This window comes from Rhagoletis pomonella, unplaced genomic scaffold (genome assembly GCF_013731165.1).
Source record: "Rhagoletis pomonella isolate Grant_MI unplaced genomic scaffold, Rhpom_1.0 Rhpom_scaffold_00002, whole genome shotgun sequence".
In the NCBI taxonomy this organism is placed as follows: domain Eukaryota; kingdom Metazoa; phylum Arthropoda; class Insecta; order Diptera; family Tephritidae; genus Rhagoletis; species Rhagoletis pomonella.
In genome coordinates this window covers 71,261,652-71,284,822 of record NW_023458556.1, presented here as the reverse complement: position 1 = coordinate 71,284,822, position 23,171 = coordinate 71,261,652, and the positions used below count along the sequence as shown (strand labels likewise).

At 39.0% G+C, this 23,171-nt stretch overlaps 1 protein-coding gene across 1 annotated transcript; it reads right to left on the bottom strand.

Annotated features, from left to right (window-relative positions):
* Positions 1–825: 825 nt before the first annotated feature.
* On the bottom strand, positions 826–1,911 carry LOC118754631. Its single transcript, XM_036489524.1, has one exon. It carries the CDS (start codon positions 1,909–1,911, stop codon positions 826–828), a length of 1,086 nt encoding a protein of 361 aa, XP_036345417.1.
* Between the last annotated feature and the right edge of the window lie 21,260 nt (positions 1,912–23,171).

The following is a 23,171-nucleotide window of genomic DNA, read 5'->3' as shown; positions in this document are numbered from 1 at the left end:
GGGCCAATATAAGTTGGTTCTTAAAGCCGGTTAGCTATATCTAAATTACTCATTAATATAAAGTTTAGTAAAGACTCACCCCTTTCGTTGGTATCTCCACTCCCCCATACCATTTTGTGCGCATTGGCATCCGCGCCTATGATGAGTGGGCGTTTCGCCTTCTCGGCCTCTCCCACCAACCTCCGGAGCTCGTTTGGTGACGCCTCCTCGTCGTGAGGCATGTAACAAGATGCAAGGAGTATTATGTCATCCTTACCATCCTTCACAGCTACCACCGTCAGGTCATCTGAAGAGAAATTAAGATCAATATAAGAGTGTATACTTTTTTTTTACCAGTATAGCTGTTCTTACCCTGTTTGTTGCACTCGGGATGTGCGTATAGTATGTTTGCGACTTTATTACAGATACCACGTTTCCCGACGCTATCCATGGCTCCTGGACTAACGCCGCATCGTAGCCGATCCTATCTAAATTGAGGAGGAGCTCGGCAGATGCGACCTTGCTTTTATGCAGATTTACCTAAAGAACCTTCACTGTAAGGATCAGGATTATTTTCGGGGTCGGGTAGAATCTCCGAATCACCCTTCTCGGTCTCCTGGAGCTTCAAGGTGGCCTCCAGGATCTCTCCCAGATTCTTCTCGACCTCTCGCTCCTACAGTGTGTTAACATTGTTATCGGCCAGGCTTCGCTTCTTCAGGCGAAGGTATACGCTACCTATGCCCCACGCCATCTTCCCGAAACTAGCGTACAGTATGTCTTCGGCCGGCTTGTTTATTTGGAGGATGTAATTTTGGCTGCCATCCTCCTTACAGGAGTTGGTGACCTTTAACACCCTCCAATCTCCCGTCGGCACGTCTGGGTTCTGTCTCTGCAGAGCCGCAGAGCATTCTCCGGTTTTACCGTGCGGGGTATGAGCACCTTCGCTTTCGGTATGGACGGTATGCAGCTGCGGTCCACAACCTCCAAGACGGCGCCCTCCCACAGGCCTTGAAGCGTCGCAACAGCTTCCTTTACCCATAGTGGAGAGGGATCGTCCTTACATCTTATTATTTTCACCCCATTTAGCCACCCCGCACCATCGAAAGTTGGCATGGTCGTGGTGGGGTCCCCATCCATTTTTGCGACGAGCGCATCCAGCAGCTTATGCTCTACTGCTCCCCAGCGCTCCTGAGAGATTTGTCCCAGCGGATTGCTCCGGTCTATGAGTGCCACGATAAGGTGTCTTCTGGCTATCTCACTGGCCATTGCCGCCGCTCTCGATGTTGTCGGTTTCTCTAGATCGAGCCTGACGTTTGCCTTTGCAGCGTCGTCTCTGCGCCTCGATTTTTTGGCTGGCCTTGCTGTCTCGCTTTCAGAAGACCGCTGCCTTTTAGCAGCGATTCCTTCCTCTATCCGGTTTGCGAATCCCGGATCCGTAGCAGTGAATCGTGGCCTTGCCGCGTAGTACGCCCGGCCTTCCTCCATTTTCTCCTTAGCCCAAGCCAACCTTTCCTCCTCTTCCTTCGTCCGGTTGGACATCCAGCTAAGTCTCTCGTGGACTTTGACCGCCGCCTTGTATATGGCTTTAGCCTTCAACCCCTCCTTACTGGGTTTTGCCCTAGGCCTTTTCTTTGATGCCGAACAAGCACCTTTGGCATCCCCCGGAGAGCGTAGCAAGGCCTCCTCTTCTAGTGTGTTAACGCTCTCACCGCTTTCGAGGTCCGAGTCTTCGTGGACTGTGGCACCCCTGCGCTGTAGCGTCGCTTTGGCGGTAACACTACAACCGCTGTGAACCGCTCCCTTCACAGCGGAGGTGTGGCCGCTGGCGACACAGGGAGTAGACTCGCTGTGCCCGCCGGTGGTAGTAGCCACTTCTCCCACCGACGTTTGGGCTGATATCCCAGCCCGCTCTTCTTCCTTTCTAGCCTCCATGGTGAGTTTTTATGTCAGGGAACCTCTACCCCTAGCGTTTTATGCCTACCGCCAGGTACCTCGTTAGCAATGGCAGAAGTAGGCATACACCCCCCTCCCCCAGTTTCATATGCAGAGAAAAGCACTAGGAAGAGAAGGATGGATACGTATTCCTGCCTTCGCTAGACGCCGCCTGCTCCCACCGCCAAGACCCGCTCTAGGTACTAGCCTAGGTGCTAAGCCATCGCGGTGACGGCAGCGACGCCCATTGCCCAGTCGGCACCCGCGGGGAGGATTTAGCTAAGAGGATTTTTGCCGACCACTCTCTGATAAAAAATGTCGGGTGGTTTTTCTGTCGGCCAGCATTTCAAGCTCTTCGCACTCACGTATTTCGACCTCTCTCTTCCTATTGCGGCAAATACGTCTAGTTTTCCTCTTCAGTTCCCTATAACGGTTCCACATGGCTTGCGTTGCGCCTGATCGTAGCGTGGCCCTGTAGGGGGCATCCTTTTTCTCTGCCGCTTCTTGACGCTCTTCATCGTACCAGTAATGAGCGGGAAATGTGTGCTCACATATGTTGGTTTATTCAAGAGTGCTCTCTCACAGCAGGTGTGAAAGTCGAGTGGCGAATCAATTGGCCGTCTGTTTCGATTGCCGGTTTTCGACGTTGAGCCTTCCTTGCATCGTTGGGCGCACATTTTTTGCTGCACCGAGGCGGATGCGTATCTTGCTTGCATTAAGACAGTAGAGCGAGCCGATGTTTGGCCCTCGGAGTGTACGTATGTACATCAAAAACACTGTAAGCATGCCTTCCGTCTATCACAACATGCTCGATTTGGTTTCCCGTTTTTCGATTTTCAGACAGCCATGTAGCTTGATGGATCTTTTTATGCTAGAACCTAGTACTACATACTACCAAGTTTCGGGCCCCGGCGAAGTTAATCAGCCTCAGCCCGTTATCGGATGTTTCGTCGTGGAGGCTAAATTTTCCTATAGTGGCGCCAAAGCTCCCTTCGTTGCATTGCTTAGCATTGAAATCGCCAAGCACGATTTTTATACGTATCGAGGGCATCGCTAATATGTACTCTCTAAGCGCTCATAGAAGAGATGCCTCGTCCTTCTCACCCATCGGGGCATTGGCATATATGAGCGATATGTTGGAAAATATTGCTTTGACGCAGATTGTGGCTAGACGTTCGTCCAATAGAGTGAACGCCGATACTCGGCGATGGAGTCTCTCTCCCACCACAAATCCGACACCGAATTTGCGCTCCTTTACGTGGCAACTGTAGTAGACGTCGCAAGGCTCCACGCTTACCTTCCCTTTCCCGTCCATCGCATTTCATGGATGGCGATGTGTTTGGTCGCCACCCAGATAATTCATGGATACAAATATCGGGACGCAGTGAGCTGCGATTTGAACCGTAAGCACGCGAATAACTTCTGACCGCTCCCAGGTGAATGTGCAATTTTTATTATAGAAATTTTGATTTGCTTGACCTTAGTTTGTCGGTCCAAACAGGAATCTTTATTTACGGTTGATGGATAGCTCGTTTCCAATGGATGGTGGCAAGAAAGTGGCTAACTTACGTGTAATGATTTTGGTATTACCGGCTTATGGTGACTCAATTGCAGTCAAATGAATAGTCCAGATTTGATGCTCACAACTTCTTTATTCTACGCAACAACATGGCTGGGGATTTGCCGGAAGGAATGTGACGGCACCTTTTGCCTCTATTAACTCGATACAAGAAAAAAGGCTTTTTACAGTCAGCCTTTTTCCTTATATTTGCTTGGACGCAGTCGATTTCACTTTCCACTGAGGGGTGAGTATCGACTCCCCGAATGTCGCCAGCTTTTTTAATACAAGCTTTTAATACACTTTAATTACTTGGTTGTAATTCCGTTCCTGCGAGGGCTGATGAGTGTGGTTCGCTCCGTGTCCAATTCGGAAAAAAGAAAGGAAATATCTTTTTCTAGCCTCGTGGTATGTGACCACCAAATCTTTTATCGTATGTCAGTGTGGGCGTTTTCATAGTCGCCATGTCAATTCGTGTCTATACTGATATAATGGTTCGTGTCTTGAATAACTATTGGTTACGTACATTTATCTGGCAATCCCCCCCATTTTGAAGTTTAGCTTTGACAGTTTTGTTATGTTTACATTTCTCATAATCGTTCTTATGTCTATTATTTGGCCAATAAAAATAATAGATCAATTTATGTGCGTTATGTGTTTTCTGCCATCTGCTGTAATTACTTCAGAAGTAAATTTCTTGACTGTTCACCAAACCGGTCTATAGTTTTATGAATAATCTTGGTTCTCTGATACAAAACTTTCGATGTACGCTTAGAAGACACAAACCTAAAGACAAAGTAATAAACAATTGAACTATAAATTTATTTCAATCCATTTTCGCTCATTGTCGACTGCAGCCAGGTTTTTACCTTTCATAAATGGAAGTGCTTTAAAATGAGCGAGAATCACTTGATACAGAACCGGATAATCCGCATCCACTTTTTTAATCAATTTACTAATTACTATTTTGTTAGCATTGAGTGTATAATTTGTTATTTAGTAGTATATACATACATAGGAAAAAACTTGTAAGTTAGGGAGGGAAGTGGGGGTGGCCGAAATGATCGATCTAGCATTTCCTCGTACTATTTTTGAATATATAGACATTGACCAAAAGACCTACAATTCGAATTTTTTCGTTAACTGCAAGGTCATTACATTTGGAATTACTATACACATTTCCTGGCTAGTTTACAAAAATTCATATCCATTAGGGTGCCCATCGAAAATACTTTATTTAGAAATTTCAAACCCCTACTCTATAATTTTATTCGTTTTTATGAGAAACATTATTGCCTATTTTTATAGATTTTTAAAGGTCATTTAGAGCTCGCGAATTGTCGATTTAGGTCAGAAAAAATGATTTTGTAGATTTATGCGTTTTCGAATGACTATTTTTGTTTCGATTATCTGAGAAGAGGATATATAGGCCTTTAAAATGGTATACTATAATAATCTATTGTCGGACTTGGCTGTTGGGATTTTTTATCGGGTAAATTAAAAAAAACCCACATCTCTCTTGATTTTTTAAATTTTGACCATAATTTCCACAATTTCAAAATTAAATCTATTTTCAATAAATTGATAGCTAATTTATTGCAATCGCATAAAAACTGTCGAAGTAAGGCGACTTTTCATAAATACGTCATTGAATTTATATTGTTTATGTACCGGACTTTCATATTTTTGAGCAATGTAGCTAAGGAATTCATCAATATTTATTCAAAATTGATATATACAACCGCTCTTTAGCAAAAAATTAGTTTTCCAAAAAATTTTAGGAAAACGGGGGTCGCACCTCCCACTTATATCATATATGCGTATCTCAAAAACTACTCGAGCGATCTCGACCAAATTTGGTACACACATTGCGCTTAGGCTTCTTAAGCACCATATTGAAAATTTTTGAAATCGGAATCGGAGGATTTCAAAAATATTCAAGACGGAAGCTCTTTGCCTACCCTAATGTTAAAGTAGCAAACAAAAAATCAAAATAAAGCTAAATTTATCGAAAATAAAACCCGAGTTCAAAAAGTGTTAAAAAGCGGAGCTTGGTTAATAATCAAGTCAATCAGGGGTTTGGTACAAAAATAATGGAACCTGGCTCGGTTTTTTTGCGATTGTTGCCGCAAAAATAACTCATTTGGATACATATCTTAATTTAAAACTTTTCTCTGTTGTTAAAAGTCCCCTCTTGAGGAAAATGAGTAAAAACCAAAGAGTACAGTAATTTAGCAACCTAAACAAGAAGCTTGTACCTCAGTAATATGGAAACCAATGTGATCCTGTATTTACTGATTTCGCGAAATTGTTTGACAGGGCTAAATCACATTATCTTACTCGATTAACTAGATCACACGGGACTTAAGTCGAACTTTCTTAAATGATTTAGCTCTTATCTGACCGATACAACTCAGTTCGTTCACATAAAAAACACAAAATCAGATGTTTTATATGCTACCTCAGTTGTGCCTCAAGGCAGTCACTTGGACCCACTTCTATTTTTAATTTTTGTTAATGGCATCCCTGAATTTATCAAAGAATCGTCTTGCCTTACGTATGCAGATGATCTGAAAATATTTCGAAGCTTAAAATCGATATCAGACTCCTTTAAACTACAGGAAGCTTTATCGAAGTTACAAAATTGGTGTGAAAGTAACTCATTACTTCTTAACGTCACCAAATGCCATGTTATGTCATTCAGGAGACGCTTGGCCATAATTAAACAGCGATACACGATTGGTAATTCTGATCTCTCACGAATTCACGAAAAAAAAGATTTGGACGTTATATTCAACAACAAGATGTGTTTTTTCAAGCACTTTGACTTTATGATTGCCAAATCTAGGTCTATGCTTGGGTTAGGGTGGCCAGATGCGCTGATTTAATCAGTACATGTGCTGATTTGTTTCTATTGTACTGATTTTTAAGAGCCCGAAATCAGTACGCAAAATCTACTGATTTTTTGAGTTTGTACTGATTTTGTACTGATTTTTACATTTAATAAATACTTTTGTAAATTGGTGTAATTGACATTTGCTTGAGGTTTACATGTTCAAAACAATGGTTTTTGACAACTCATACGTGTGAGCAGATTGAAACCATTATTAAAAAGGTGTCAGCTTGCAATTGTTTCGTTTCCTAGGATTTCGCAAAATAACAAACTGTTTGGATTGAACCCCACCCAACTTCACGATTTGCAGGTTTTACAGGATTTACAGGAAAAGCTGGTTTCGCCATTAATAAATCTTATGAAAGGTGGTGGTGAGTTAATCATATATTAAGTACACTTAGAAGATGACAATAAGAGATAATGTTTTGATTATAATTAAACATCCACTGATAAATCGGCTGTCAGTATGTCAAACTTAAGACGACTACTGCTACGGAGCAATGTAAGTTCTAAAAATTTGGAAAAGGTGCATGATATATGTAGCTTTGAATGTGAATTTTGTATTTTATAAGCACACCAACTAAACATGTTTTAAATTTGTAGCTTAAAATATGCAAACAGATTCGGACTCGAGCTCGTCTTCTACTGAAACTCAATGGGCTACAATTTTTTTTTAAATTTTCTCAATTTTTATAAATTTTCTAAAAAGTTTGAGACTTCAACTCACATGTCTTTTGTTATAGAATTAACTATATTTTTATAAAAAAATTAAATTAAGTACGGAAATAAAAAAATTTCAAAACCTGTCAATACATTTTACTACTATTTTCGTGAGCACAGCTGTACATACATACGTAATACCTTTGATTTGTTTTAAAGTAATGAATTTTTATATTGATAATACTATATGTATTTAAAAGTCTATTCGTTATTTTTTGTTAAATTAATGGGCTGTTATTTGGTTGTTATATTGTTAATAATAAAATATACGCTTAAAAATGAGCTGATTTTTATGGCTTTGTACTGATTTTTGATCCCAACTGTACTGATTATGTCACTATAATATCTGGCCACCCTAGCTTGGGTTTATAATAAGAAATTCCAAAGAATTTCATTATCTGTTTGCCCTCAAAAATCTATACTTCTCCTTTGTTAGATCGAACCTTGAGTACTGTAATATAACCTTGGATCCTCACCATACCAGATACTCCTTAAGAATCGAAAAAAGTTTGTGCGCCTGTGCCGTACTGGAGAAATGAAACTTACGTAATAGACTTTTATGGATCTAAGATCTAATTTTGCATCTCTTATTTTATAAAATCATTTTTTTTAAGTTAATATTAATAATGTGATCAAATTCTTATCAGCTTTTTAGAACGCTTTCATCAGGTTTCTTAGAAAAAGACGGTATCAATTTGGAAGGAGAGTACAAAGTGTGGTTGGAACGATGGACAAATAAAAAAGCGAAAAGGCATTCCCAAAATCAGCAGCAGAAATTCTTGGTAAATGCGACGAATATGCTTTTCCATTGATTAACAAACTTCTCCGCACTCTGGTCACACTTCCAGCTAGTAACGCTATTTTGAAAGAAGTTTTCAACCCTTCGCCGGTTAAAAACATGGTTGCGTAGTACCATGAATGAAGCAAGACTGATAGGTCTAGCACTTTTACACGTACGCTTAGATATTGAAATTGACACTGAAAGGCAAAAGGGAAGCGCAAAATTGAATTTGCAATTTAAATTATTACAATAAAAATTCTGAATAAGTTGTTAAGTTACTTAATTACATTATTCATTTTACCAACATTGTAAGCAAGAAATAAGTATTTATATGGATATATTGCATTAATAAACCCTAGGTATAACTTTACATCTTGTGTTTTTGTTTATAAATGGTACAAGCAACTGTTTTATTAGACCTTGCACCAAATTCGCAAAATGAAAAGTAATATTATATCACAAAACACTTTACTTCACACTTCATAAAAAATACTCGAACCTATATTTGCATGAAAAATAAATTAGGGTTGCATGCCTGTAATTTAACGTTATTTGACAAGTTGATCCCAATCGCCCCCTCAATCGCTGTCTTAGGCACTCGAGTGAGATAAGTAGTCAGTTGGACTTTTTCACGGAAAGTATGGATAGTTTTAAGAATAAATTAACTGCACTACTACATAGACATAGTGCTTATAATCAAAAATAATTAAAATTACTAACATAGTTCTAGTAATCTATATGTGTTCAACTAAATGATGAAGAAATATTTAAATAAATAATTATACATAGGTGGTACACTATGCCTGTATATGTGCATAAAATTTTGGATACACGGATACTATGTTATTAAGTTATTTCATTTATGTGTATTTATTTACCTACAACGCTAATATTTTCTGAATTATTTATTTACTTATTTGTCTAAATGCGGCGCACAACCGTAGGTTCATCCAATTATATATCAACATCAGGACACACACCACAAATCTTGAAAAACTGAAAGAATACATACCAATAAAGATGTAATGACTCATTTGCTTTACCTTAAGATAGGGTTGCCAGACGTACTGCTTTTGGGAGTAAACGTACTCCTTTTTATTGCAATTTACTACCTTGTACTCCCAAAAAAAAATAACTGGAAATGTACTCCTTTATTAGTTTTGTACTTCTTTTGTACTCCTTTTTCCAGCTATTAATATTTTATACAGGGAGTAAAATAATAACTGTAGCACAGTTTTTTTTGTTTGAAAAATAAAAGGGATTTTTATAGATTTTGCGAAAAAGGAGTTTATTGTTAATGATCCACAGATTTTACTTAAACTTTATTAATTCGTTTTTAAATTTTAACCTTCATTTGGGTTTACCGGCGCTAAACACTTTGAGAGAAAAGCGCAAGTAAAAAAAGTAGTTTATTGTAAATTTTCTACATTTTACTTAAATTTTATTAATTAGTTTTTAAATCTTGACCTTCATTTGGGTTTACCAACGGGTTTGGGAGAAAAGCGCAAGCGGCACGCAAGTCTTCGTCGGTTACTTTATTACATATCTTTTGTAACCACAGGCTAATTTTCCCAATTTGCGTCCATTATACTCCGACGTGCGTGCCTTATCTTCCAAAGCTGACAAATGCAAATAAGGATTAAAATTTTAAAACTAGTTAATAAAATTAAAGTAGCATATTTACAAAGTTAACAAAAAATACTTTTTTTTCGCAAAATCTATAAAGGACACTTTTATTTTTCACAAAACCTGTGCGACAGTTATTATTTTACGCCCTGTACTTTGCCATTCATATTGTGGCAAACACTACTTAGTAAGCAAAGTTAAGTGTGATAGTGAAAAGATGTAAGCATTGTCGTAGCCAGGTAGGTGCAGGGCGCTCGGGTATAAAAATTAGAAAAAATATTAAATTAATTATAAGGCTTAAATTAAAAAAAATGGCCATACATTCAGGAAATGTCTAGAATTCTTTTGTAGAATTTAGTTGGGGAAACTTTCCTATAAGGGCGGTCATTGAAGAGGCGGTGAGCGAAGGGGCATCTCTAACCCCCATTTTTGGAGAGGGCATGAATCGCCATTGACAAAAATGCAACCCCCGACCACCTAGGCCTCCTATGGGTCCCTAGGAACCCCTTGGAAAAATCGCCGTAAATCACAATATTCACTTGCGTCCACAGTATTTTTGCGTAGAATTCCTTCCTGCGTAGGCGGCCTTTGGCCGCGCTTAGGGTTTGTAACCCTTACTAAGTAGGATTCTTCTTTCTTGTTGCCGAAGAAGAGGGGAGAAACCCCTCTTATTTTGTCAAAAGTGTATAACATTTCATGTGGCCCCTCTTCTGTTAGCAAGGGTATATAAAATGTCCCGTGCAAATGAATATTCAGCATTTTTCAAGCGAAAAAAAGCAAGTGAAAATTGTGACTTTTGCCCATTTTTCGAAAGGGGTCCCTAGGGAACCATAGGGGGCCGAGGTGGTCGGGAGTAACATTTTTGTCAATGGCGGTGCTTGCCCTCTCCAAAAAGGTCGTTTGGAGGTCCCACGCCTACTTCCCCTTCGATCACCATCTCTTTAACGACCGCCCTTACTGGAAAGCCAACCCATTTAGTTATTTATTTTTAACATTTATTTTTGCTTTGAAAAAGATTTCTAAGATATCTTTGTTTGTAATTAATGGTAATTTGTAACAATAAATTGCACAAAAAAATTTAAAAAAATTTACTCCTTTTTTATGTCTTGTACTGCTTTTTTTCTATCAAAAATATAAATGTACTCCTTTCTCCGTTTCAAAATCTGGCAACCCTACCTTAAGATCCCTTGGTGTCATCTCGAAGTAACTTAAAATAACGAAAGAAATTATCAAAGCGTTCAGATATATGTAAGTATTAAGCAATACACATATTGTTGAATATGAAGAAACATATAACAGCATGGAACAATTTTATTTAAGACTTAAATAAAAACTTTTAAAAAATTAAAGTTCCTCAGTACCATAGGTACCATAGGAATGAAAATAGTTTTGACTTTTATAATGGGTGACAGTTCTAATCAAAAATATTTTTTAGCTAAAGCTTTCTTAAAACTCTTTCTTTTGACATCAATATTGAAATACATACATATAACTTGTGTATAATTTATTTATGTAAATGCAACTTTTCAAAGAGGTTGTAACCTTCTTCAAAAATATATTAAAAATAAAAGGTGACGCCTAAGATTTTCGGGTTGTTTACTGTCGATATTGGTGTGCCATCGACGTGAATACCTAATTCTAGCCCGACCTCCTTCGTCCAGGTTCGAGGAGGTGGAGGAGTGACAGGCTGGAGAGATAGCCGTTTACTTTTCATCACAGGCCATCAATTCCATTCCCAACCATGGGCCATTAAGCTTCCAAAAATATAAAAAAACATAAAATCAAACCAAAACAAAGGTTTTATCATATATGTAATACTCCTATATTGGCAGTAAAAGCTAGTACCGTCCGAAAACACTACAGTACAGATATATCAATAAACACGTACGAAAGAAAAGGAACACATACGTTTATAAATAAACATGTATACAACACATATACAAAAACGGCACTCAAGTACACAATACATTGACAAAAACGGTACTAGACTGTCTCGCTTTGATTTCGGAATGCTTACACATTGAGAAGTTAGCTTACTGCCAATATAGAAGTATTACATATCAAATAAAACACCTCTTTGAGGTAAAATTTTCGAGTGACGAAAGCTGAACTAGAAACACAAAATTTATGATATCAATTTCGTGACGAAAATTATACGCATTTTTTAACTGCCTTTCAAACGTAGGGAAAATCTTTTTTATTCATACGAATCGTTGCAAAAGTTCTGTTTTTTATTTTGTGTTTCTAGCAGTAGACGCAATTTTGCAACGTTGCGAATAAATAAAAAAAAAGATTTTCCGTACGTTTCAAAGGCAGCTAAAAAATGCGTATAATTTTCGTCACGAAATTGATATCATAAATTTTGTGTTTCTAGTTTAGAGGTGTTTTATTTGATATCAATGATTTTGGGGTAGCAAAAAAATCGACCAAAATACAAACAATAATCTAAATATTTATTTTTCTCAACTAAATTGCTAAAAATATTATCTAAATCTAAATTATGTATTCAAAGCGATGTGTCCATTGAAACATATAATTTTTCGTATACGGAATAAAGCAAAAAAGAATGATTCTGTATTCGAAAAAATTTAAATTAAAAGAAAATTATGAGAAACGACAAAAACTTATCAACTTGGTACCAACTTTGGATGCAATAAACAACTGTATTCGTCTGATTGTCTCGTAGTTTATTTTTGTTAAGATTTCTACCGGGTGTGTGGCGGACACATGTGCTTTTTTTTAAGAAGTTTTACTTCTATCACGTCTACGATGTTGCACTCGTGCTATTAAACTAATGCTTTTTTCTCAAGTAGTTTTGCTCAGTGCACGGTTAAAAGTTTCGATTTTAATTTTACACCCCTATTCTGCAACTCTTTCGCATTCGGATTTTGCTACGAATCGTAGAAATGGCATGCTGCAATCCGAATCGTATTTTCGACCTTTCGAAATTCGTAACAATGGCATGCCTAACAAGTAAGAAAGTCTAAGTTCGGGCGGAGCCGAACATTAAATGCCCGGCGCAAGTATTAAATATATGTTTTCCACCTTTCCGAAAGCTACCGCTACATGATAAGCCGGGGTGTATACATTTTAAGTTAATTAGCGTCCTTAAATTTCGAAATATTGAAATTTCAAGCATTTCTGAAATTTACCGTTATATGAAAAGCGGCCTAAATTTTAGTCCGATTTCAACAATTTTCAATGGTTTGCTTTTATGTGGCAAGCACAATAACCATACCGAGCTTGTTACAAATTGCTAGAACGGTTAGCGAGATACATATATGTGATCACCACTGGGCGGTGCTACGCCCATTTTCCAAAATTTTGTCATAAGCGTATTTCTTGGTAAAGAATTCTTGCAACCATCAATCTTGAATAAATTAGCTTCAATATTTAAGGATTTATCGAAGATTTCGTATTTCTCGAAATTACCGTTATATGGGATGTGGGCGTGGTTATTGTCCGATTTTAGAAATTTTCGGCCGTTTGATATGCTGTACCAGGACCAACAACTGTGCCAAGTTTGGAAGAAATTGGTGTAGCGGTTACCAAGATATTCACATGTAACCATAAGTGGGCGTGGCTACGCCCATTTGCCAAAATTTTATAATATTATTATTTTTCGTCTAAAACTCATTGCTAATATCAATTTTGAGTGAATTATCTTCAGTATTTACTAAAATATCGCAGTTTTCGTTTTTTTGAAAATTACCGTTATATGGGAGGTAGGCGTGGTTATTGTCCGATTTTTAAAATTTTCAGCCATTTAGTATGCTGTACTAAGGCCAACAACTGTGCCAATTTGGAAGAAATTGGTGCAGCGGTTACCAAGATATACACATGTAACCATAAGTGGGCGTGGCTACGCCCATTTTCCAAAAATTTATAATATTCATGTTTTCCGTCTGAAACTCATTGTAAGTATCAATTTTGAGTGAATTATCTTCAGTAGTTACTAAAATATCGCAGTTTTCGTAGTTCTTAAAATTACCGTTATATGGGAGGTAGGCGTGGTTATTGTCCGATTTCGCCCATTTTCAATACCATCCGTCCTACGCCCAAAAGAAGTTCACGTACCAAGTTTCGTTAAGATATCTCAATTTTTACTCGAGTTATCGTGTGCACAGACGGACGGACGGACGGACGGACAGACAGTCACCGCTAAATCGATTTCTCTTTTGATTCTGATCATTTATGTATACATTTGTCTATATCTATCTCGATTCGTTTTGCCTGTTACAAACAACCGTTATGTGAACAAAGTTATAATACCCTTGTGCACAAGTGCGCTCGGGTATAAAAACGAACGAGTAAGCTTTTTTGCGTAATTTTGTACGAAAACAATTCTGTGTCGGAGGCGAGAAAAAAGATGTAAATCGATGTGTGTTTGCAAGAAATATTGGTGGTGTTCATTTAAACAGATACATTTGCCTTTCGCATATACGTATATTTTTATCCACTGCTTTATATAAGCGAGCAAAAAAGAATATTTGTTGCCCCTTATCGAGAAACTTGGGTCCGGTTTAGTTATTTGTACAACGATTTTCGGTTGTTGTGTCCAAACGCATAACCCGAATCCAAAAACTTTAACATTCCCGTGTAATCAAAGGATTAACATTTTATTTAAGATAAATGTTTCAAATTTCCTACCGCTAGCTTATTAATAAACTCGGTTTGCACTATGCACTTTTTTGCAAATTTCGACGTGGGTTCTGCGCAAAAATACTGTGGACGGCGTAGCCGGAGTGATATGCACAAGAAATGTTGTATACCTTTGACATGCGGAAGCCCCTCTTCCCCGCAACACAGAAAGGAGAATTCTACTTAGTAAGGGTTATAATCCCTAAGCGCGGCCGAAGGCAGAAGCAAGCGCAACAGGTGGTGGACCTAACAAAGTGCATGTTTTCAATGGCTTGGAAGAAGCTGTTATTGCATTAACTGGATTGAGAACCAGAGCTTCAGGCATAGGAGGAGTTCTGGCTTGTGGTTCAACGATTCAACCAGAAGCTGACATAGATGCGCCCATTGTTACTATGCCCGACAGCTCCGCATACCTTTGTGAATACATTGCCATAGCGCAAGCATACTCTGCTGCTATAATTGCAAATACATCAGAATGCATGATTTTCCTCGAAATATGTAAAATTAACCAATTTTACAATAAATAAGCACATGATGAGTGTCTCTTTAATTCCTTTCCACTTTGTTTTCCTTCATTCAGCTATCTTCGAAAAACAACTGATAGCTGGCAATGCTGCACATGTTTCCGCAAGGGTTGCAGCATGTGGATTTTTCGTTTTTCGTAGCGTAGAATAAGGGGGTTAAACTTTTTGGACTACATACATATATGACCTAACCAAATTGAGTTTCAAATACAAACCTTCCAAGATTAAAAAAAGAGAGCACCTATGTTGGGTTTAGAATTTAAACAGTTCGGTTTAAATTTAAAACCCAAACATTTTCATAATTAAGAATTAAAAGAAGATCTTAAATTTCATGCTCCGTCTGATGGGGATTGAACCCGGACAGCCTTGATAGCAACCAATTGTATCAAGCATCTTTGCACACTCAGCTTCATATGTTGAGTTTGAATCAACACCACATTTCGCTGTGTGCAAACATTTTCTATTTCGGTTTAGATTTTAAACCAAATTTTCTATATATGAAACCTAGAAACTAGAATTAAAACATTTTGGTTTGAGTTTTAAACCACGAACTTTTTCGACTAAAATTTAAACCAGAACATATTAAAAATTGCTCAAAACTATTGACTCGTTTAAAAAGTAGACTATAAAAAATTAAAAAAGGCAGTAGTCCCAGCGCGGTTTAAAAATTAAACCCAAATTTTTGACCGTGTGGCAATTTATACATATGTATGTAAGTAATAGCGGCACATTGGGTGAACTAAATGCATTCATACATACCTATTTATGTACAACTGTAGCTAATATTGTACGCGTCTTCCCAGGTAGGTTAAGTGCGGGTGATAAACCCATGTAGCATAGTTAAATACTGTGTATATACCAGTTACAATTTCGGCATGTGACTGAAAAAACTCTAAAATACACACAAATTGTGGTTTCCAAGACATATACGAAGGGATTAGCACAGCTGCATCCTTCAACTTGTCAACTCGCGGAAAATTTCCCGATTTGCAGAGAATGGGGGAATGGGAACTTTTTTTCGGGGCACTGAGTATGTTATTTTTATATCTTAAAGTAACCAAATTAGACGAGTAAATATGTTAATTTTTAACCATTTGACCCTTTTTGGAGCGACATTTTTTCAGTTTGAATCGTAATATCTCCACAACAAGAGTTTTCCCAGATATAAGCTATATACCAGATGAAAGCTAAGATTTCGGGGATAAATTTGTGGAAACTAAGAGTAAAATCGACTGACCAGTGTTTGCGAAAATTCTCGAAATCTATATCTTCAGCAGCTCGATTTTTAGTTTTCAGGCGATAACGTTATGACATATTTATATTTCATAAACACAAAAGACAGCGTTAGATATCTTGTTTTAATACCCTTTTACTGATATCCACACCAATGACATGGATACATGAGTAGTGCGGCCTCAGTGGTAGTTTAAAAAATTGCATTTTTTCGAATTGCAGGCAGCAGCCATGCCCACAAAGGCGTACGAATCAAAACATCCTGGAACAAAACCTTCTTAGTTTTTTTTGTACTTTAATTCCTGAAAGTTTGAAAAAAATTAAATGATGGTACGTACAGACGCCACATACATACCAAAGCATCTCGTAGTGGAGACACGAACCAAAACACATTTACCTTTATATCTTTCCAACTTGTAGCCGGAAGTTAATATATAAGGTATCGTTTGAATGGTATTGGCCTAAAGCATATTACTAAATATGTTGGGTGTACCCACATGCCCTCTTAAACCGGCAAAAGCCAAAAAACGTTTTTTGTTTCGCAACACTTTAGTCTAATTTTTAAGAATCTGGTTAATCGCTTATGAAGCTTGAATACATTTTCTGGACACACTCTGCTAGACCTTTCCAACGATATCTCAAACATGTCGATTGGACGTCTGGATAAAAACTTCCAAATCTCGTGTATATATAAGCGAGTCATTTCAGCATGCTACTGTGGCTGCTTTCGACACTCGCGCGCACTGCCGTGCGCTGTGATATGGGTTTTATTTATTCCCAAAAAAGTAAAAATATATCATAGTTGTGCCAATCACAAACAATGCCTTCGCGTATTATAGTTATGTATATATTAGAGTGCTGCTTAAAATGTCAGCATCGAAATGGGTAACCACCTTTTTTGGTTCTACGTACAAAATAAAGACGTCCACGAAAATTTTAAAATTTAACAATAATCTTGTCAGGGTCGCTGCCAGGGCGCAGTGTGATGTTTGAACAATCTAGTTGGATACAAGTAATTTTTAGCAAAAAAAAAACCGACTTAAACAAAAAAATTTATATATATATATATTTCATGATCCAACGATCGGATCTAAACCAAATTCGTGGTGCAAAGTTATGCGGTAACATACATAAAAAAAAAAAAAATATTCCGACGAACTGATAACCTTGTGGCAACACCAAATCCAGCAAGACAAAAATGCAACTCCGCTTATTCGTTTAGCGTTGCTCCTTTTTTGCTTTCTTTCTTTTTTGCTGCTGGAAATCATCCGAGACGATCGCGTGTTCCTAGGGTATCCTTACATTTATATATGTGACTTTTATTAACTTGTTTTTGATAAATAGAAAAATTGTACGAGTTTAATTTAGAATAAATAAAGCGTATTCGTAAGTGGAACTATATCCACAAATTGGTGACCCCGAAAACTGAGCATTGCTACATAAGTTCACGCGAACATAACCTCAACCGTCTGTTCCAACCGCATCCGGCACATTAGTTTATGTCCTGTCAATCGCACATTGAAGGTTCCCACTGCAGTTGGGCCAAAGACGAGAGCACCACGCTAGTTTCTTCTTTGAACTATTTGTGAAAACTGAAATTGCCTTCATCTACTCACAACTATTTCACATCTCTAGTCCATACACCTGATTGTGCACTATCACGGCGCAACATATTCACACGCGTTCCATCGTGCACAGAAATTACAAAGATTTGATTTAGCACTCCGCCATTACTCACCATTGCTGTACTTCATTAGCCACCGCGTTTTACATTACATAGCCGAGTACATCAACAATCAATACTTCACCATGCCAACGGACGGTGAAGACGTTGACAATGCTATCGTCAATAATCCAGCCGCGCCACCGGCACCTGCTCCTTCCACGCCATTTGGTCATGGTACGGAAACCACCGACGTAAACAGTTTCGCAGCACGAGTGCAAGTACCGCAGCTAAGCGGGTTCTCCCTGCAGAGCATCCAATCATGGTTCACTCGACTTGAAGCATTCCTTGGGATCAATAACTTTGGAAAGATGAACCAAGATCAACGCAACAACACAAAATTCAACATAGCAGTCATGTATATGGATGAACGTCTTCACGAGCAAGCATTTGATGTCGTACGGAACCCACCTGCAAAGTGTAAGTACGAGGCGTTACGCACGACAATTTTGAGCAAATTTTCCGTTTCGCCGATTGCCCGCCTGGAGCAGTTGACTTCCGGTATTCAACTGGGCGACAAAAAGCCAAGTCATATGTTAACTCAACTTCAGCGAACTGGAGTTACATCCGACAAGCAACTCATCAAAGATTTTTGGCTGCAAAAGTTACCTGTATCAGCACGGGCAGTCATCACCGGCATAGACAAGGGTAATCCAGAAATGACGCTGGAACAACTAGCGTCAATAGCTGACGAGATAATTGACGTAGTACGCGCGAACTCAGTGGATGCAGTCACTGCCCGCAACCCCCAAGACCAGACCGTGAATAACACGACAACGCCTTGTGGTAGCAATTCGTCGATCGAAAGCCGAATTGAACGCATTGAACGGGCTCTTTCACGCATAGAGACGAGCACTAAGCGGGATAGCAATCGCAGATCTCGTTCTCACAGTCGTAACAAAGGCGCCATGCGCATCTCGTCCAACTCCCAGCAAGTAATCTGTTGGTACCACAAGGGATTCAGAGACCAAGCGCAGAAATGTAATTCACCATGCAACTATAAATCAACAAAAAACTAATGCCGTCGGCAGCATCTGCAGCTACTGCTGTCGAATCATCGCACCAACAAGGCTGCATTAATCACAGTAGTACAACTCACAGACTTTTCATCTTCGATCGCAAATCAAACAAGCGATTTTTAATCGATACTGGTGCCGACATATCGGTCGTTAATGCACATACTACTACGCGTTCATCCATGGCGCAATCAACACCACAATTATTCGCAGCCAACAATTCCCAAATCAAGACATTTGGTACTATACGCCTAAATATTGACTTAGGACTCCGAGGGCCATTCGAATGGACGTTTATCACGGCCGAAACCAAGCACAACATTATAGGAGCTGATTTTTTAAGAAAATTCAACATCCTGGTAGATGTTCACAATTCGACTATCATCGATGGGCAGACTAAATTGAAGAGTCGAGCCATATCCGCAGTCGATGTGCAACAATATTCAATTACAACTTACGACACTAACTGTAAATATGCTGAGCTACTGCGTGAATTTAGCGACATTACACAGTGCAATAAAACCTTCGGGGCTGACGTCAGCAGCAACAAAGTGACTCATTTTATCGAAACAGAAGGCCAACCTGTATTTTCCAGACCACGAAGGTTAACACCAGACAAATACCAAGCAGTTAAGGAGGAGTTCCAATATCTCATGAAGCTTGGCGTTTGTCGACCGTCAAAGAGCCCTTACGCCTCGCCTCTCCACGTCGTGCGAAAAGCTGATAATTCTTGGCGACCCTGTGGCGATTACAGGGCACTCAATGCGCAGACACTACCCGATCGTTACCCGCTGCCACACATTCAGGATTTCACCTGCTACTTACACGGTAAATCGATTTTTTCAAAAATCGACCTATACCGGGGGTACTACCAAATCCCGGTTGCTGAAGAAGACGTGCCCAAAACAGCAGTCACTACACCCTTCGGGCTCTTCGAATTTCTACGCATGCCCTTTGGTCTTCGAAATGCTGCCCAGACCTTTCAAAGGTATATGCACGAGGCTCTGCGCGGGTTTGACTTCGCTTTTTGTTACATCGACGATGTGTGTGTCGCATCAGCATCAGAAGAAGAGCATACTAAACATTTACGACTTGTTTTCGAAAGATTGCGACAACATCGCCTCACTATTAATTCAGCGAAGTGCGTTTTCGGTGCAACCCAAATTGAATTTTTGGGTCATTTGGTCACACCTAAAGGTATTAGCCCAACTGCGGCAAAAGTTGAGGCAATTATCAAATTCCCTTTGCCGAAATTTGCATTTGAGTTAAAGCGGTTCTAGGCCATGTTAAACTTATATCGCAGGTTTATACCACATGCTATCGAGCATCAGCAACACCTCAACGCACTTGTTGGTGGTAATAAAAAGAAAGATAAATCACTCATCGTTTGGAACGAAATCTCTATGTATCATTTTCAACAGTGCAAAAACGACTTATCCAACGCTTCACTATTAGCTCACCCAGCTCCCTCAGCAAACATCATTCTCTGTACAGATGCAAGTAACAGTGCCATGGGAGCAGTGGTACATCAAATCATAGAAGGTGAGCCTCAGCCGCTTGCGTTTTTCTCCAAGAAGTTTTCGAACGCACAATGCAAGTACAGCACATACGATCGGGAACTGCTCGCAATCTACAGTGCCATTAAACATTTTAGGTATCTGTTAGAAGGAAGAGAGTTTACTAAAGCCACTGATCATAAGCCGCTCACTTTTGCATTCACTCTGAAGAATGACAACGCATCTCCGCGACAAATACGTCATCTCGACTTTATCGGACAATTTTCAACAAACATTGTACACATTTCAGGAGCGACGAACATCACTGCAGATGCGCTATCATGCATAAACGCGCTTAATATATCATCTGATGACGTTATTGACTACGAAGAGATGGCTAAACAACAACTAAACTGTGAAGAGCTTCAACAAATGCTAAATACAGGCAAAACCTCTTTACGTTTTAAATTAGTCAAATTACCATCGACGGAAACTTCTATAATGTGTGATGTCTCTGGAAGCGCAGCACGCCCATATGTGCCACCGGAACAACGAGAGAAAGTTTTAGCGAAATTTCATAACCTGGCACATCCCGGTAAGAGAGCAACATCACGACTCATCAAACAACATTTTGTTTGGAAATGCATGGAAGCAGACGTGAGTAAATTCGTGTCGCATTGCATACCATGCCAACGCGCAAAGGTGGGTAGGCACGTAGTTTCACCACTCGAAAAGTACTGCCTGCCATCACATCGATTTGACCATATAAACATCGACCTTATTGGGCCTTTGCCCCCATCCAATGGTTACAAGTATTGCTTAACCATAATCGACCGCTTTTCTAGATGGCCAGAAGCAATCCCTCTGGAAGACGTCAGCGCTGATACGGTGGCCCTGGCACTGTTAAATGGTTGGATTAAGAATTTCGGTGTACCGCTGCGGATCTCTACTGATCAAGGTCGACAGTTTGAGTCAACGCTTTTCCAAGAACTCTCTCGAGTACTTGGCATTCAACATTTACGGACGACAGCGTACCACCCTCAGGCAAACGGTATAATTGAGATGTTCCATCGAACACTTAAGGCCTCAATCATGTGCAGCAATTCTACAAACTGGTCATATCAGCTTCCATTGATCTTGTTGGGTCTACGATCTGTTTACAAGCCAGACATCAAAGCGACGCCTGCTGAACTCGTCTATGGCACATCGATCAGACTACCAGGTGACATGTGTGAGACACGTAAGAGCACATCACAATCTGAGTTTGTTCAGAAATTGTTGAATCATATGCATGAGCTCCAGCCCACGAGTACATCTCATCACGACAACCGTAGGCCGTTTATGTTACCAGGGTTGGCAACAGCTACACATGTTTTTGTGCGCAACGACACAGTGAAGCCTGCATTAACCCCACCATACAACGGCCCTTACGAAGTTGAAAGTCGAGCTCCTAAAACCTACGTGCTCAAGATCAACAACAAATCTGTCACGGTTTATATAGATCGCATTAAACCTGCCTTTGTTAGCCACTCTCCGGAAGAAGCGCAACATCCAGTGCAACTAGTGCCCGCATCAGGAACTAAACATCAGACGACTGAATCTGAAGAGAAACAACCTACTTCGACAAATTTAAAGACAAGGCTGGGACGAACAGTCAGACTTCCATCACGCTACGCTCTTTAGAAGTCTGGAGGGAGTATTGTGGCAACACCAAATCCAGCAAGACAAAAATGCAACTCTGCTTATTCGTTTAGCGTTGCTCCTTTTTTGCTTTCTTTCTTTTTTGCTGCTGGAAATCATCCGAGACGATCGCGTGTTCCTTGGGTATCCTTACATTTATATATGTGACTTTTACTAACTTGTTTTTGATAATTAGAAAATATTGTACGAGTTTAATTTAGAATAAATAAAGCGTGTTCGTAAGTGGAACTATATCCACAGCCTCCTCCTTTTTTGGAAGTCGGTTAAAAAGTACTAAAAAATATGCCTCGAATTCAATTATTTTTACATAATGATATAAAAATAACTCAAACTAATGAACACAAAATAAAACAGAAAAGCGGTTGACATATTAACGATAAAATACTTTAAATACATATATATTTTGATAAAAAAAATGTATAAGAATTCTAGTGCAATTTAATTTCACTAACACAACTTTGCTTTGAAAATTGACTGTTTATTGGTGGCCCGGGTTCTTTGGATTCACATGAGTCCTTTCTGTTGTTATTACAAGTAATTTTTAGCAAAAAAAAACGACTTAAAAAAAATATGTATATATATATATTTCATGATCCACTGATCGGATCTAAACCAAATTAGTATGGGACCACCTCTGAGACACTACCTTTCCGATGCAAAAAGAATCGGTTGACGTGGTCCAAAGTTATGCGGTAACATACTTAAAAAAATAAATAAATAAAAAAATAAAAAAAATAAAAAATGTTCCCACGAACTGATAACCTCATCCGTTTTTGGAAGTCTGTTAAAAAGAGTTGGTAAATGGTAATATGGACAAAGCAGAGAACTGGTGCTTATGTATGTACATATGCACATAGTATTTGGAATCAGTATTGCTAACCGTGTAAATTAACTATGTGGAACCCCATGCCGACATTCAGTTATACCATCATATTCACAGCTTCCGTATTTTGTTACTGTTTAAGGCACATAGCAGTCAAGCAGCTGTTATCAACACCCCGATAATTTAATATATGCGAAGCAATCAATTCTTTTGGCGAGCTTTGAACTTAAGTCAAATTCAATTAAAAGTTATGCAATGCAGGAAATTGTTCGTAAATGTCTACGCATTATTCTTATGTATACGTAATACACATGCTCCCCTTACTCGCATATATGTACATATGTATTTTGTATGTATGTATTTTGTATGTATATACACGTTAAAGCTTCTACATAAGTCGGCCCACTGCGTTGAGCCTGACCTAACCTGCAGCGGTACTAGAAAGCAGATGAGCATAAAAAGCGGTTCTGCAAGTAACTGAATCAAAACAAAATCCAGTTCCGCTTCCTCACTCGAGATGCCGGA

Coding starts and splice junctions, on each gene's coding strand:
- LOC118754631 (XM_036489524.1), bottom strand. CDS start 1,911: ATGGAGGCTAGAAAGGAAGAAGAGCGGGCTGGGATATCAGCCCAAACG.